At 43.6% G+C, this 16,050-nt stretch overlaps 1 protein-coding gene across 1 annotated transcript; it reads right to left on the bottom strand.

Moving 5' to 3' along the window:
- Window positions 1-6,421: 6,421 nt before the first annotated feature.
- Window positions 6,422-8,857, bottom strand: LOC123111034 (V-type proton ATPase 16 kDa proteolipid subunit). The gene is made up of 3 exons (XM_044531711.1): window positions 8,555-8,857; window positions 8,032-8,317; window positions 6,422-6,842 (listed from the first exon to the last, which is right to left on the bottom strand). Exons 1-3 carry the CDS (start codon window positions 8,631-8,633, stop codon window positions 6,710-6,712), a joined length of 498 nt encoding a protein of 165 aa, XP_044387646.1. The 5' UTR covers window positions 8,634-8,857; the 3' UTR covers window positions 6,422-6,709.
- Window positions 8,858-16,050: the final 7,193 nt, after the last annotated feature.

The raw sequence follows: 16,050 nt of genomic DNA, 5'->3' as shown, positions 1-16,050 counted from the left end.
GTCATGTGCTTGATGAAGTCAGTGGGTATTGACAGGTACTCCAACATAGGTGCAAGAATGATCTTGCAGAAGTTACTTGGGCCTAAGTTGTAATGGAAATGGTGGTAATTGTGGGGCCTCTTGGGGGCGTTGCCATCGACCACCGCCTTGCCGTTCGAGCAGTTGGCTGAGGCTACCTCCTTGTCCGAAGCAGCACTGCCGAGGATAAGCTTCTCGGCAGGACCGTTTTTACAGTACCCTGTACTGCTGACAGGGGAGGGAGCAGTATATTAAAATCTGACCATTGAATTTCTGAGGATAGGATAGACATTCTCTGTTTAAAAATTAAGGGAGCCATGGTCTCGTCTGCCCAGCCCAACCGGGCGGCTGTACCGTTTGTTGGAACTTGGAAGCCATCGGATGTCCAGAATTCCTGGACGTGGGTTCGGAGGTCCTACAGCTTGATCAGACCAGCCGTTCTCGCCTGGAGAGGAGGCGGTGGTCAAGCCGGGTTGAGGCTGCACGCGCTGCCGGAGGGGAGGTCGCCGGAGTAGACGGGTGCACAGCTCCGACGGGACGCCGGCAGGGACCTCCATGGAGACGAAGACGAGGCAAGAGCAGTCACGGGTGAGCGCCGACCGGTCCTGAAACACGTCAGGTCCCTGGGGAGTAGTGGCGTGGCGTCCTGGGCGGCGAGTCCTCCTCGAGCTCCTCGCGGCGGGAGGAAGAGGAGGAGGGAGGGAGGGAGAGACTGGAGAGTACAACGCAACATAGATGGCGAGGAAGAGAGGCCTAGCTCTGCAGCCTCTTGATCCGCCATAGATGGCCTTCGCCTGGCGGACCGGCATAAACTTTTTCTATCCAAAATACCCTTACGATATGTATACTGGAGGGATCCAGCTTGCCTGCTCCCTTTTCATGCTCCCATCCGTGCTCCCACTTCATCCTACGGTTGTCCTTTTCTCTTTTTTTTTTCTAATCTAATCATCTCCCCCCTGATTTTCAGGGGGTGGGGTCGGGTCTTATTTTCCTCCAATCAAATCAAGCCACGTACGCGGGAGCACGGATGGGAGCATGGGAAGGGAGCAGGCAAGTCTCGTCCATACTGGAGGACGAGAGCCAAGCAATGCAAGCTATACTGCTCGTGATTTCATTGGCAAATTTGAGCAGTATCCTTCGGTTGCCATTGTTAGATTTCACGATTGGACGGCCCATATTTGTCACAGGGTACCGTAAAAGAGCTCCTCGGCAGAGCACTTCATTAAACACAAACGAACAAGATTAACGGAGTTACCATGCTAGCAGATCAAACAAATGAACAAGATCAATGGATTAAAAGACCAAGAGCATATTTTCATCCTCACTCACCTATCGCAATCACACCCCCCCCTTCCCCTCTCTCTCTCACTACCACTTCAACTTCTGAAGCCCCCATTTATGTACCATCGCATTCCACTTCATCTTCCACTCATCTCTTTGTCACTCTTCGACCACCTCCTCTTCCACAACTATATCTCTCCACCTCTCTCTTTCTCACCACCTCTCTCTCACTACCATATTTTCATCCTCACTCACCTATCGCAATCTATCCCGGCCCCCTCTCTCTCTCTCACTATCACTTCAACTTCCAAAGCCCCCATTTATCTACCATCGCATTCCACTTCATCTTCCACTCATCTCTCTGTCACTCTCACTCTTCGACCATCTCCTCTTCCACAACTCTCTCTCTCTCTCTCTCTCTCTCTCTCTCTCTCTCCACCTCTTTCTTTCTCACCACCGCTCTATCACCCCCTTACCCACCGGCCATGGATAGACGACAATGCTCCTTGGGTGCTCACGCGGCGACTACCTAGGAGGCAGAAGTTGTGCTCTTGCAGGCGACGGAGATGAAGACGCTGATGCATGACTGAGCCAAAGGCACTATGTCAACGACTACCAGCGTCAAAGCTACCGCCGCTCGAGGTGCCTCCAGGCCCATCGCGCATAGTCAAAATCAAGGGATTTAAGGGGATTGTCATTCATTTAACCCCCTTTTAGTCGAAATCCTTCCCTCCCCCCTTGTGCGGACTAATCGAACAAGTCCTAAATCGATGACTAGATCTATCTCTCTCTGTTTAACTGATGCCTACACCTATCTCTCTTGGTTTAATTGATGCCTAAATTAATCTTTCTCCGTTTAGTCGATACCTAAATCGATCTCTCTCCGTTTAATCGATGGGTAATTAGATGCCTACACCAATCCTTGCGAAAGCATGGAGAGATGGCTTACCACCATTGACGAAAGTGTGGCGAAGAGATGACGAATCGATGATGAAGCCGATGCTAGTCAAAATCAAGTGATTTAAGGGGATTCTCATGGATTTTAACCCTCTTTTAGTCAAAATCATTTCCAATCCCCTTGTGCGGACTAATCGATGCCTAAATCGATCTCGCTATGTTTAATCGATGCCTAAATCGATCTTTCTCCATTTAATCGATGCCTACATCGATCTTTCTCCATTTAATCGATGGGTAAATCGATGCCTAGATCGATCCCTGTGAAGGCACAGAGAGATGCCTTATCGCCATTGACGAAGGCGTGGCGGAGAGGTGATGAATCGATGATGAAGCCGGTGCTAGTCAAAATCAAGGGATTTAAGGGGATTGACATTGATTTAATCCCCCTTTAGTCAAAATTCTTCCCAACCTCTTGTACGGACTAATCGAACAAGCCCTAAATTGATGACTAAATCGATCTCTCTGTTTAATCGATGCCTAAATCGATCTCTCTCTGCTTAATCGATGCCTAAATTGATCTCTCTCTCTCTCTCTCTGTTTAATTGATGCGTGAAGTTTAATCGATGGGTATGTCGATGCCTACATCGATCCCTACGAATGCTTGGAGAGATGTCTTACCGCCATTGACGAAGGCGTGGCGGAGAAGTGATGAAGCCGATGTTCGTCATCCAGATCTTGCCTCCTACGATGGTCATCGTTGTCGGCGAGAGAACGGAGAGAGGGGGGAGTGGGCGGTGAGAGGATTTATGGCCGCATCGGGAAACAACGCGACGTCTCTCGAGTGACCCTGCGCGTGCAAGTCACTTGCTGGTCACCGCCATCGGTGAGAGAGTGGAGAGGTAGGGAGGGGAGTGGGCGGTGAGAGGATTTATGGCCGCATAACATGACGTCTCTCGCGTGACCCTGCGCGTCCACCGTCCGTAGTCACGTGCAGTCGCTTGCATTACGCGGGCTTGGCTCGCTGAAAACGAGTGATTCGGTTGTCCCTCCAGAGTCAGGCCCATCGATGCTTTCAGTTTCATGTCATGTAGGCCTAACAATAAAAGCACGGATTCAAACAGGTCAAATTTGGTTCCGGGAGCCTGTATAGGCCTCATGCAGCCTACCAAACATGACATAAGTTTTAACATTTTCATGATGAATCTAGTTGCTAGTTGATGGGAATACACCCTCAAAAGAGTTGTCGTACCATGTATGCATAGTCTCCTCTCATTGTCGGGAAGGATTTCGGAATGGTGATAAGTCGCCTAACTGTCGGTTGTTGCTATAGACTAGTAAACGTGTAAGTGCAATTGCATATTTATATTAGGCAGTATATTAGTTGCATGTGAATATTAGGCATGAGGTAATATCACTACTAGTCACTAAACTTGCGTCGAATGTGCAGTTTAGTGCTAGATCTTTGAAAATACGGTTTTTTGGTCATACAACTTGTCAATTTGGTTCAAATACAGTCATTTTGTTTCAGCACGTGCGTATTCAGCATGCATGGGTCCACTGTCAGCGACCTGCACTGTTTCGGGGCAACACGCGCATGGATTTTTTGCCCAAACCCCCCTCGAATCTTGTTTATTTGGCCGCTGCGTGTCTTTGTCTGTCAAGCGTACGGGCACTGGAGCAGAGGAGGGAGATAATAGACATCGCAACAAAAGAGGTAGGTGGACAGAACTGAGCTGAATCCTCTCACTATTCAACTGGCTACAAGGTGCCTTGGGTTCCAATCCCATGCTACTATGTTTTTTGGAAGTACTGCATTTTACATCTCTGTACTGAATTTTTGGATGAAACTACAACACAGCTCTGTACTGAATTTTTGGATGAAACTGTAATACAGATCTATACTGAATTTTACATACAAAATGCAGTACGTTTTTGTACTGAATTTAACCATGAAATTATCACAAATAATGCAGCTCACTACTGAATATTACAACAGAGATGCAGTACATGCTTGTACTGAATTTAACAATGAACTTTGTGCACACAGTGACCATCATCATGAACCAGACATATGCCAAAGAAAAGATCATTCATGAACTTCATCACTTGGTCATCTAAACCACAGAGAGAGGAAATCATGTATGTCGTCTGTACATAGGAGCTGGATATGCAAAAAAAATCTATTTTAAGAATTGTAACACAAACATCTTGTAAGTGAAAACAGAGTTATCATAAAAAGAGAACAAAGAGCAGCTTTGAATATAGCATGTCCACTGCACAAATTCAATCACCATGTTCTACGCACAAATTCAGTTAACAAGTGCCCAAATTCAGTTAACACTGCCGCAGATAAGAAATTCAGTTAAGTACCAATAAAACAAATAATTATCACTTGCCAATACAACACATAATGTGCAGATAACATTTGAAGTTAAAAAATTCAGTCACATAATGTGCAGGATATTCAGTTAACTGAATTAGCAAACATATTAAGTGTATGCAGTTTAACAAAAATTCAATAAACATCTGGAACCCCAACCTTACTAAACAATTTGATCAACGAACATCTTAGCGAATCTGTGCCTAAAACGATTGATTTGTTGTTTTGATCTTACTTTTTCACACATAAAGCTTCCCCGTTCTTAACCCCCCCCCCCCCCCCCCCCCCCCCCAAAAAAAACCTAGCTTGAATTGCCAAACATGAGAACTAGATCCTACAAATGTAATGCATACAGCAAAATTCGTTTACTCACAATGCATATGTGAATGAATTAATTGTGATCGCGCCAGCATACAGGAACCCTACCCTGGCGATAGGCGGCACAGAAAAGACAACGAGAGCAGAGGAGAGAAACGAGACAAAGAAGAGAGAGACTAACCATATGACGGCCCTGCTTCACCCGGACGTCGACGACGCAGGTCGTCCATCTCCTCCGACGACGGCCGCCGTGACGCACCGCCTCTGATGCCTCCGTGTCTGCCTCAGAATGGTCAGGAGATGAAGCGGTTAGGAGACACGCGGCGGCCACAAATAGACAAGATTCAAGGGGGGTTTGGGCAAAAAAAGTCGCGCACGTGTCACCTTGAAACAGTGCAGGTCGCTGACAGTGGACCCATGCATGCTGGATACGCATGCACTGGAACAGAGTGACTGTATTTGAACCAAATGACAAGTTGTATGACCGAAAAAACGTATTTTCAAAGATCTAGCACTAAACTGTCGACACAAGTTTAGTGACTACAAGTGATATTACCTCTATTATTTATGTGCTATATTTGATATGATATTAATTGCATGTTAAACACGTTGAGGGTTCGTTATTGGAGCAATCTAGGTCACTGAATTGACCTGAATTGATGGCCGAGATCAATTGGATATATCCCTTATCATTTTATATTGGTATATCAATTTAGAAAAGTCAAAATAATCTTGAAGTATTTGGAATCAGACATGATCAGGTATTACATGTGTGAAAAGTAATTCTCAAGAATCAAACATGAACATACACTTGTGTGAAAAGTAATTCTTGAAACTTTTCACACGAGCGTAACACCTGATGATGTTTGATTCCAAAATAATTCAGAATTTTTGACTTCTAAAACTTTCTAAATTATTTTACAGTTCAGGTGCATTGGCACCCAAAGATCCGCGTGGGTATCAAACGCCAAAGATCCACGTGGGTTCAAACGCCACTATATTTGAGCGTAGCGGAGCACACCATTCCGTCTAGTACATCGCAGCGGCGAAGGATTCAGACCTCCTTTGATTTGGAGGAATTTTGTAGGATAGAATTTCTATAGAAAAATTTTGTTTACTGTTCGTAGGAATACAAATCAAATTCTCATTAAGGAATTCTCTATCTCCATATTTCATAGAAAAATAAACATTAGCAAGGACATATCATTTTCTATTCATAGGATTTGAGATGCATGGCATCTTATGTTTACAAGTTTCCTATCCCTATGATATTACTACCCTATGAATCAAAGGAATTCAAAGGATTTTAAATTTGTAAGGAACTTTGGTGGCATCAATAGAGAAACAATAGAATTTTGGATGGTTCCTCGGTAGGATAGTACAAAAACAAATCATTAAAAAATCCTATAGAATTTAATCCTACAAATCACTTTTGAACCAAAGGGGGCCGTTCTGGTGTTCTAGTTTCAAACCATGTGTACTTCTCCTTTGCGAAAAGGATAATACACAAGAAAGGATATTGTGGGATGAATGGACAAAACTCAATTGCATTGCAAGTTCTCGCTTATTCACCAGATTACACCGTCCAGCCAGACCCAAAAGGTAAATAACTGTGCACAAATAAGCATCAACCCCCACCCAGCATCCTGACGGAAAAAGAATGGTACATCAAGGGCAAAGCTCCCCTGGCTACAGATGTTTTTTTCTCCACCAAACAGAAGAATGAAAACTAGACATGATAACCTCTAGAGCTCAGTTTGCTGTCTGAATAATATAAAACAAGAGGGCACACAGGGCCGCGTGTGTGGAACATGCCTAATCGGCACGAGACTGGCCAGCTCGGGATGACAGGATGATGCCGACAATGAGACCGTAGAGAGCGAGCGCCTCTGCGAAGATGAGGATGAGGATCATGCCGACAAACAGCTTGGGCTGCTGAGCATTTGCCCTGCAGACAATGATGTTTGATCAGAACGGGGTACAATTTAGGCAAGTTCCAATTGATCCTCCGATGGTAAGGCACGCATGTCAAATCAACAGTATATAGAAGGTAACAGATTTAAATTGCATAATCTTGTACTCCCTCCGTCCGAAAATACTTGTCGGATGAATGGATGTATCTAGACGCAATTTAGTCCTAGATACACTCATTTTCATCCATTTCTCCGACAAGTATTTGGGGACGGAGGGAGTACTTAGCAATTATCAGGTCTTACCCAGGGAGCAACAAACCAGTAGAAAGGAAAGAGCTAACTATAACATTGACAAATACTAAACCCTTAACAAGTTATTAGAATCAGCGTAGCTTAGTTACAAGTTTGGGAGTTTCATTTACAGATAGCAGTATGCATACATATTGCCAAAACTTAACAAGCAGAGAGAATCATACTACTAACTAAACATATAGGACATCACACTAACTAATAAACTACAAAGACCAGAACAAATACAAAGTATACAGTTCAAAGAGTATCATAATTCATAAGTCCACAAAGGCGGTTCCACTGAAAAATGTTTTTGTCTGGTGAGCAGCATATATAAAGTAAATCCACCATAATAGACCGACTTACACAAAATTCATGGTGAAAGAAGTAATTGACATAACAAAGGCTCATCGTCTATAGTACGTAGGTGAGGGAATAAATTGCCAGTGTCATTTTTCTATATGTCAAGATTGTTTCCTAAGATAATTGGTACAACAAGCATATCATGCCTAGAGAGAAGTGTAGTAATAATAAGAGCTCGTATATGTTCATCCTCAGATTTCAGCTTATTGATGAATTGTTAGTCTAGTCATAAACAACCTAAGTGGATTTGTGTAGAGAATGATCCATGCTGTAACTGAAATTTACTTCTGTTAAGGCTATATTGGAGTATATTGAGACAACCAAATAATGAAACTTGAACAGCGAGCCTACAGAGATTCGAATCTCAAACAGAATCAGGCCAATGAAATTGGGTCAGAACCATCCACCTAAATGCATTCCTTCAAATGCAGCACATGCGCCTGCTAGCTACTACTATGTAGGCACAGGCGTGAGGCATGTGCATTAACAATGCAAATTAGTCATCAACAAACCAACATAGCAGCAAAATCAGTGCGCATAACACAATAAGAGATGATAAATTGAGCTTACCTGACTCCAGCATCACCAACAATGCCGATGGCCATGCCAGCAGCAAGGCCGGCAAGGCCACAGGCGAGCCCGGACGAGAGGTGGGCGTAGCCGTCGAAGAGGTAGTAGGGCTTGGCCTTGGGGTTGATCCCGGTACTGATGATGACGGCGATGATAAGCCCGTAGATACCGAGCACTCCAGCCATGACAACGGGCACGATGGACTTCATGACGAGCTCCGGGCGCATGACTCCCATGGACGCCACGCCGACGCCGCTCTTGGCCGTCCCGTAGGCCGCCCCCATACCTGCAAGGATGGGTCACGGAGAGATCTCGTCAACGATCGCAGGGACTAACCCAGGACCAAAGCGCGCGCTTCGTCTCGCGTGCTAAACGAATCGAATCTACGGAATCGAAGGACCAGCGCGCTAGAAGGGACAACGCTCCGCCGATCCGGGCGGATCAGAGCTCCAATCTTATTCCCGCAAACATATGTAAGCTACACAAAGGCTGGCAAGTTTGAGAGAGATGGGAGAGGGCGTACATGAGAAGACGAGTGCCGCGGCGGCGCCGAGAAAGCCGAAGAAGGGGGCGGTCTCATCGCCGCTGAACACCGACGACATCTTCCTCCTCCTGGTGCTACTGCTGGGATCGGGGTCTGCTCGCTCGTCCACCCAAGCAAGAGCTCGAGCTCGAGCTTTTCTGTTGTCGCTTTGGGATTTGGTTTGGGCTTTTTCACGATCTGATCTGAGGAGGAGGGCGTTGGAGATTGGGGAAGAAGAAGACGGGGTGGGGCGGAATGTTTTTTACTGGACGGTTTTGCCCCTCTGGATGTAGGAGCCGTGTACCCGTGGTTGCCCGGTCAGGAGGGGCACCGGTGCCCTTGTCTGGGTGTAGATTGTAGAATTGGTGTCTCACTGCTCGCGGGCCACGTGGGCGGAGCGTTGCGTGGTTGACGTTGTTCCAGCCTTTCGCGTACCCACGGGTCGTGCTCTACTCATCTACTAGTCGTCTCGTCTCTGGAACACGATTTCTGGCGGCAAGCAGCGGTGAAGTTCGTGGATCGTAGGTCGTGGTCTGTGTCAATATTCGCGAACTGATTTTTCTTTTTGCAGGGTAATATTCGTAAACTGATTTGTGAATATAATTTTGTGTTGTTTATGTGCGTACTGCATTTGTAAATCAAGACAGTATACTTGTAGATGTAGGGTCGGGTACCTCTTCGTGTGCCTTCTAAACCGTTGTCGCCCGTTTCTTCAACCAACATTTCTATAGAAGAAACGGTTAGTTCCAAGGATTGGACCATATCAACAAGAGGAGCAGAGTTATATCCAAGGATTTTACCGAAAAGGTTAGTTCTTCTTGTATATTTGGTCTTGATACATGTTTCCTGTTCTATACCCTTTAATCTCTCTAATACTTTTTGAATTTAGCACTCATGTTTATGTTGCTAGCTATGTGTTTTTGTATTTGCTTGTTTCCTTCGAATATCTCTGTTGTCGGACATATTAAGTCTGTTTAGTACGAGATATTATGATCAGGAATCTTAAAATACAGATAAAAACATATTAGTAACTTTATGTGTTTAAATTATCCTCCCTTGTGTGTGTGTGATTCCTCTCACACAGAATAGGGGCCTTATCTGCTAACCTCCTGCTGCCCGAAACAGGTGTAGAAAGCATTCACAAATACTTAGGCTTCCTTTGGTTTGGAGGAATTTCAAAGGAAAATTATAGGATAGGACTCTTTTAGGATTTTTTTTTTCTTTAAAGCCCTTTGGTTCATAGGAATGGACTCCTATTCCTACATAGGATTGGTTCCTATCCTCCATATTTCAAAGGAAAATAAACATGAGCCTAAACTCAATGGAAATATTCCTATAATGTGAACCAAATGACACCTCTTTTCCTAATCATACTCATAGGATTTGAGATATATGCCATCTCGTTTCCTACAAGTTTCCTATTCCTGTGATAATCCTTTCCTATGAACCAAAGAAAGCCTTAAAGTGATATGCAAATGGAATGGGAGTGTTCCTAACTGATAAGTTGATTTGGTCGGCATTGGACTAGTCAATACATCAAGGGCAAAGCTCCCTTGGCTACAGATGTTTCCCATTATTTTGCTCACATCTAACCTGTTTGATTTCTGGTACACCTATCGGTCCCTTCAAGGACAACAACCAACACGATTGTCCTGGACGTGGCTCATCTTTTTGATGAACCAACGACAACCCTACATCTCTGATCATGATACGCAATTACAACGTTGCATGTCATGACTAGGGAAATGGAATGACAATGAAATCCAATTGGTTGATTTGTCATCATCTTCCTGGTTGACTGGAGAGATAGGGCCCCTTGATTGGGGACCTGACTCGACAGCAACGCCGAACGTAGTGATCAAAGTATATTAGTTGGTGGAGGGAAGATCTGTACTCAGATCGAAGGGAGCAAGTACCCCCGACTCAGAGCTAGTCAAGAAAGCAAGGGTTCTGAGCTCTTATCCCTTCATGGGTAAGAGCAAAAACACGCAGTCCGGGGTTCTAGACTACTTCGATAGAGTCAGTAGCCGTAAACCCCGGATAGGGGAGACATGGCCTTTAGGCCATATCGACCCGATGCCGAAGGACTGTTCCTAGCCTAGGGGAGTGAATCTGAGAGGTGTGACAAGCTTGATGGAGGGAGTACTTGAAATCATAGTGAAGAGTACAGATCGACCGAAAGGTAGGTTAGGGAGCGGAATAGTTTATAACGGAGAGAGAATTTCCATTAGTGCAATTGTTTAGTTGAATTTCCATTAACAAGGTTAACAAGGAGTGGCCGATCACTTGAGGGAACGATCGAGGAGACCGAGCTGCATCGGTAGCTTTCTGTTATGTTCTATTCCTTTCCTTTGAAATAGTTGGCAAAGCTAGACTTTATCAAACGAACATGCCTAGTCTTTTCCCTTCTACGCCTTTGGGAAGGGGTTTGGGGGAAACCTTTTGTCCTTCCCTTGCCTTTTCTTTTCAGTAGAAAAGGAAAAGTACAGTTAGCCGGTTTCCAGTTCCTTACCTCACTGCTCCGTGTTAACGGAAAACAATAGGAAAAGTTCCTTTCCTTTTTGGCGGTTTAAGTGCAAGGAACTTGCAATAGAGTGCTACTTCATTTTTTCTGGAACACCTTTTAAGGCGGATTCCTTTAGTAAAAGAGGTGTTATGGTACCTCATATTTGCCTTGTGAAAACAAGGCTTCGATAGGTAGGGTCTGGAAGAGGCCTCCCTCATTCTTGCTCGTAAAACAAGTCTCTCTTTCAGTTTTGCTTTTTTTAGGCTTCCTTAATTTTGGGAAATCAAGCTGTTCGACCACATATAGGATCGGTCGCTCGGGAAAACCCATTGTTTCCTGTGTTTTTTTAAGCAAGGAAATATTCCTGATTTTAGGAAAAGTCCCTTGGTGCAAAGCTAGGGTCAACATAAAGTTTCCGACGTTAGGAGGAATTCCCCTTAATACCAAGATTGGATCTCCATGTTTGGGTGCACATGACCCATGCGCGAAGATTGGATCTCCATGTTTGGATCACAATTTCATAGTCAAATGCATGAAAAACAGGGACTTTGGGTAGGCGCGTGATGGATCGTCCGTACAGTCACTTAAATCGGCCAAAAAGGCTTCCTTTGTTTAGTCAAATAGCCTTTTCCCTTTGACCCCTCAGAGGATCAAATCAAGTCCGTCCACTTGAAAGTGAAGTACTTCAGTGAACGGTAGTTCATAACGTTGGTCTTATTCAACTTCCCTTCCAGTTTATATAAAAACCTAATGAGATTTATGCTCCAATCTAATGACTGGATTGAGCAGTACTATATACGTGACGCTTAACTTGTTAGTTACGATTAATGAAATTTAATTAATTAATCATTTTGATTTATTTATTGGTCAACTTCATAATTAGGAATGTTACAAAAATTGTGACGTCGAATTCTTTCAATTTAAATGAAATTTATTTCAATATTTTTGTGCATGTAATTTTTTTGTAACATCCCAAATTTTTAATTTGAAATGTTATACACTAGATCATCATTGCATATCATATTTTGTTGCTTTTGGTTTGATCCTAGAAATTCTAAGCAACTCAAGGACCCTCGGAGAGAGTTGGGGATTTCGTTATTTTCATATTTGAGTTTTCTCAAATTTTGAAAATAGGATCATTTGATTTTATTTATTTAATCTTCAATTATTTCAATTATAAAAATATGAGAGAGGGAATAAAATGACTTTCCCTAAATAAAGAAATATTAAGGATTTAATAAAAAAATCAAATAAGTTTTATTTTGGAGTTTTCGTTATTTTATTTGAATTTAGGAAAAATTGCACATATTCAAAACTGCATTTTAGGGCCATGAAAATTTCATCTTGTTCTAAGTATTTTATTTAGATGGTGAAAATTTGTTTTGGCATTTTTAGATTTTTATTTATTTATTTAAGGGTTTTTCTTAGTTCGGCGGATTTTTTTTAAAAAAATAATAATCTCCGCTAGCGCCGCCGCCACCGCAGCCCCACCACCCGCGCCGTCCCGCCGGAGCCCCGCCGGAGCCGAGCCGGAGGTAACCGCCGCCGCCGCCGTGGTTTAGTTTTTTTTAAAAACCGATCCGATTTTTTTAGAAACCCTAGATTCATTTTTTTTAAATAGATCGGTTTTATTTTTTTCTTCCAGTTTATTTATTTAGTGAGCGTTCGCCCGTTCGTTCATTTTAACGAACAAATTCGCCATTTAGTTTCAGTTAACGAACGTTCGTTCGTTAATCTGTTCGTAAGTTTTTTCTTTTCTCGGATTTTCCGCGATTATTTCTGATCGCGATTTCTGATCCGATTTTCGTTCTAGTATAACTTTTCGCTTGTTTATTGGAATCAGGCGATTCAAGCGCCTAGAGTTTCATCTCGAAACCCTCTTTCCATTTAACCTACTCAAACAAGATTTTGCTTCTGTAAAATTTGACTTAGATCCAGATTAGTAAACGAAGCTTGTTTCTTTCACCGTTTGACTTTCGTTGCTTCGTTAGATTTGATTCTTTTTGCAAACCGGAGTTCTTAAGTTGAACTTTCTGGTTAGATCTCTTATTTGAGTTTTACCTGTGCATTAGATGAGTACTGATTGTATGCTTGTTTGTTTGCGATAGAGTACCCGGAGTGCGCCCTTGCTACTTTGAATCTCTAAGTTTCGCGGATCATCAGCAAGACAAGTAACACTTTGATCATACCTCTTACTACCTAGTTTTATTGCATTAGATCAACCCTCAAACAATTGCATGATTAGGATCTGTTTAACATGTGGGTTTTGGGAAGTATATGAGGTAGTAACTATTACTTGTTTTATTATCAAACCCTTGGGAGTTACTTCTATGTTTGCTTATATTGCTATACTATGCTACTAGACGTGGATTGGGTGAGTGTATCCATGACAGATATGAGATTGTTAAATTAATGGTTTATTTAAGGTGGCAACTTTAATACACATCTGGGTGGATTGAGGCACCTGGGTATTCCAGCAATTGCCTGTTTTTCTCTATGGACCGCCACCCAGGCTCAAAGGGATCATGAGATTATCATGCTAGAAACTTCCGTGTGCAGCCACAAGCTACTATGGGCTCTAGCATAGTTTACTAAGTCGTGCGAACTCTTACCGTGGTAGACTAGCAGATGTATGGGATGTAGGTTGGTACTGTCTACCCGATCGTAAGGTGCTAGCGCTTCTGAAAGACTATGTCTCGGTCATCCGTTTCTCAAACATCATGTAGTGCGAGAATTCCAACGGAGGAGATCGAGTCTTGTGAGAAAAAGTGCGCAACCCTCTGCAGAGTGTATAAACTAATCATGATTAGCCGTGTCCCCGGTTATGGACGTTTTGAGTATCTAGTACTTGGATTATCATGTGAATCTCATCATGTTACTTTAATTAATATTATTGGGTTTTAATGATGATGCTTAATTGGGATCGAGGATGCTGTCAACCATTCTCAATATTTAACAACCACCATGATAGTTAGATAAAATTTATTCCTTTGCAGTAGGAAAAAATTGGCTTTATGCAAAACTGTAACCATAGAGCTTTCCACCTGCCATATATGCATGTAGTATAGCTTTATTCTTTCATTACTCTCTATGTGTTACATTGCTAGCATATTCCATGTGCTGACCCGTTTTCGGGCTGCAATGTTCATGTTGCAGACTTTTCAGATGACGAGTAAGGTGCCTATTAGGTCGTGGTTCTATACTTAGTGATGCCGTTGGAGTTGATGGACTCAGTTATCTTCCAAGCCTTCCGCTGTTATCGTTATTAGATGGCCTTAAGCCATGTTTATTGTAATAAGTTCTCTTTTGAGACATTCGATGTAATAAGTGTGTGATTGCTACTCTGTTATAGATCCTTCAAGTACTGTGCGTGTCAGCATTACTGATCCAGGGATGACACTAAAGCACAGAGATCAGACTGTTTAAGGTCTGGTCGCTACAAGATGGTATCAGAGCACACGCTGACTGTAGGACACGACCACTAAGCTAAAGCCCTAGATCACTACTCACTCTTCTCATTTCTGACTCCTCATCCTTTCTATTCTTTTAGGATGGCATATGCAAGGAACAAGTTCACGCAACCGGATAAAAATACACCCTTTGGACGTCACTTGAAGGAAGTCACTAGATACCTGAACATCGGAGTACCAAGTGTCACCGGGACCTACAACACCACTTTACCTAAAGAGGAGCGCTGGATGATTCAAGTTCAAGTACCAGGAAGGACGTTCATGCCCGTCACTGAGCCCATAGAGTTTTCCTTTGATGCACCAACCTGGAGTCTAGGAAAGAGCATGGCAGCTCACATCACCATGGGACGCATCGGAGAAGTTTACCACAAGGATCTCAAGGATACAATCTACCAGATTTGTGGGCGCCGAGATGAGCAATGGGAGATGATCAGCACCGGGAAGGATAGATCAATTGCAGCTTTCATCCAGGAGTTAAACCAGCACATTCGTCGCCAAGAGAACCAGATGTGCGCAGGCATGATAGACCTGAAGAAAGCCATGACCAAGATCACGGAGCTGGAGGAAGAACTTAAGTCTACACGCGATGGATATGAGGAGGAAATAGCAACACTCGTGGAGAAGAACGATGATCTGAAGAAGAAGCTAAAAGTATTCATGGGATTTCCCGCGACTGGAGGAGAAGACGAAGATTGCACTTGTCCAGAGAACTACATCATCATCGACGACACCGACTCGGACCCAGATGATAGCGATGATGACTATGTTGATGAAGCTTCATCGGAGCAGTTTTTCTAGTCGACCTCCATAACAGTAGTAGTATTCCCCCATGTATCTAGTATAGTCCGAGCACTTTTGTAACGATAGTTAGATCGTTGTATGCCCTTGTTTGATTGAATGAAGTGATTTTGTTTGCGTTTGTCTCATGAGCATATGGGTAGTGTTTTCTCTCTAGACCTCATTCTATTCTATATTCTCATCTCTTCTAAACCCTCCGATGCCTCCGAGACGTGACAATGGATTTGCTTTCCCACCGGAGCTCACTCAGTTGATCCAGCAGCAAAATGCCTTGATGCAGTTGCTAGTACAAAATCAGAATCAGGGGAACAACAACAACAACCCACCACCACCACCTGTTGATCACTTAACCCGTTTTCTTAGGCTGAATCCACCGGTGTTCTCCAGTAGCACCGAGCCAATAGTTGCAGATGATTGGCTCTGCAAGACAACAAGGGAGTTGACCACTGCAGGATGCACAGATGCGGAGAGGGTGCGTTTTGCCGCACATCAGCTTGAAGGACCCGCAGCATCATGGTGGGAGAATTTCACAACCACTTATCCAATCGACACTATCACATGGGATCAGCTTCAGCAGGCTTTCCGTACTGCCCATGTTTCAGCAGGAGCTATGGCCATGAAGAAGCGTGACTTTCGCAACTTGCGCCAAGGAGGACGGACAGTTGGCCAGTATGTGGATGACTTTAGTAAGCTAGCACGTTATGCCCGAGATGACGTTGCTA

This window comes from Triticum aestivum, chromosome 5B, assembly GCF_018294505.1.
Source record: "Triticum aestivum cultivar Chinese Spring chromosome 5B, IWGSC CS RefSeq v2.1, whole genome shotgun sequence".
NCBI lineage: Eukaryota > Viridiplantae > Streptophyta > Magnoliopsida > Poales > Poaceae > Triticum > Triticum aestivum.
The sequence above is the reverse complement of the archived record's forward strand: the minus strand, read 5'-3'. Positions and strand labels throughout refer to the sequence as shown.

What these genes read in the sequence shown, in the direction of transcription:
- LOC123111034 (XM_044531711.1), bottom strand. Translation starts at nt 8,633, where the DNA reads ATGTCGTCGGTGTTCAGCGGCGATGAGACCGCCCCCTTCTTCGGCTTT. An exon ending in CGCGGCACTCGTCTTCTCAT is followed by an intron (nt 8,318 to 8,554) that starts GTACGCCCTCTC and finishes CCATCCTTGCAG; the next exon opens with GTATGGGGGCGGCCTACGGG. An exon ending in GTTGGTGATGCTGGAGTCAG is followed by an intron (nt 6,843 to 8,031) that starts GTAAGCTCAATT and finishes CATTGTCTGCAG; the next exon opens with GGCAAATGCTCAGCAGCCCA.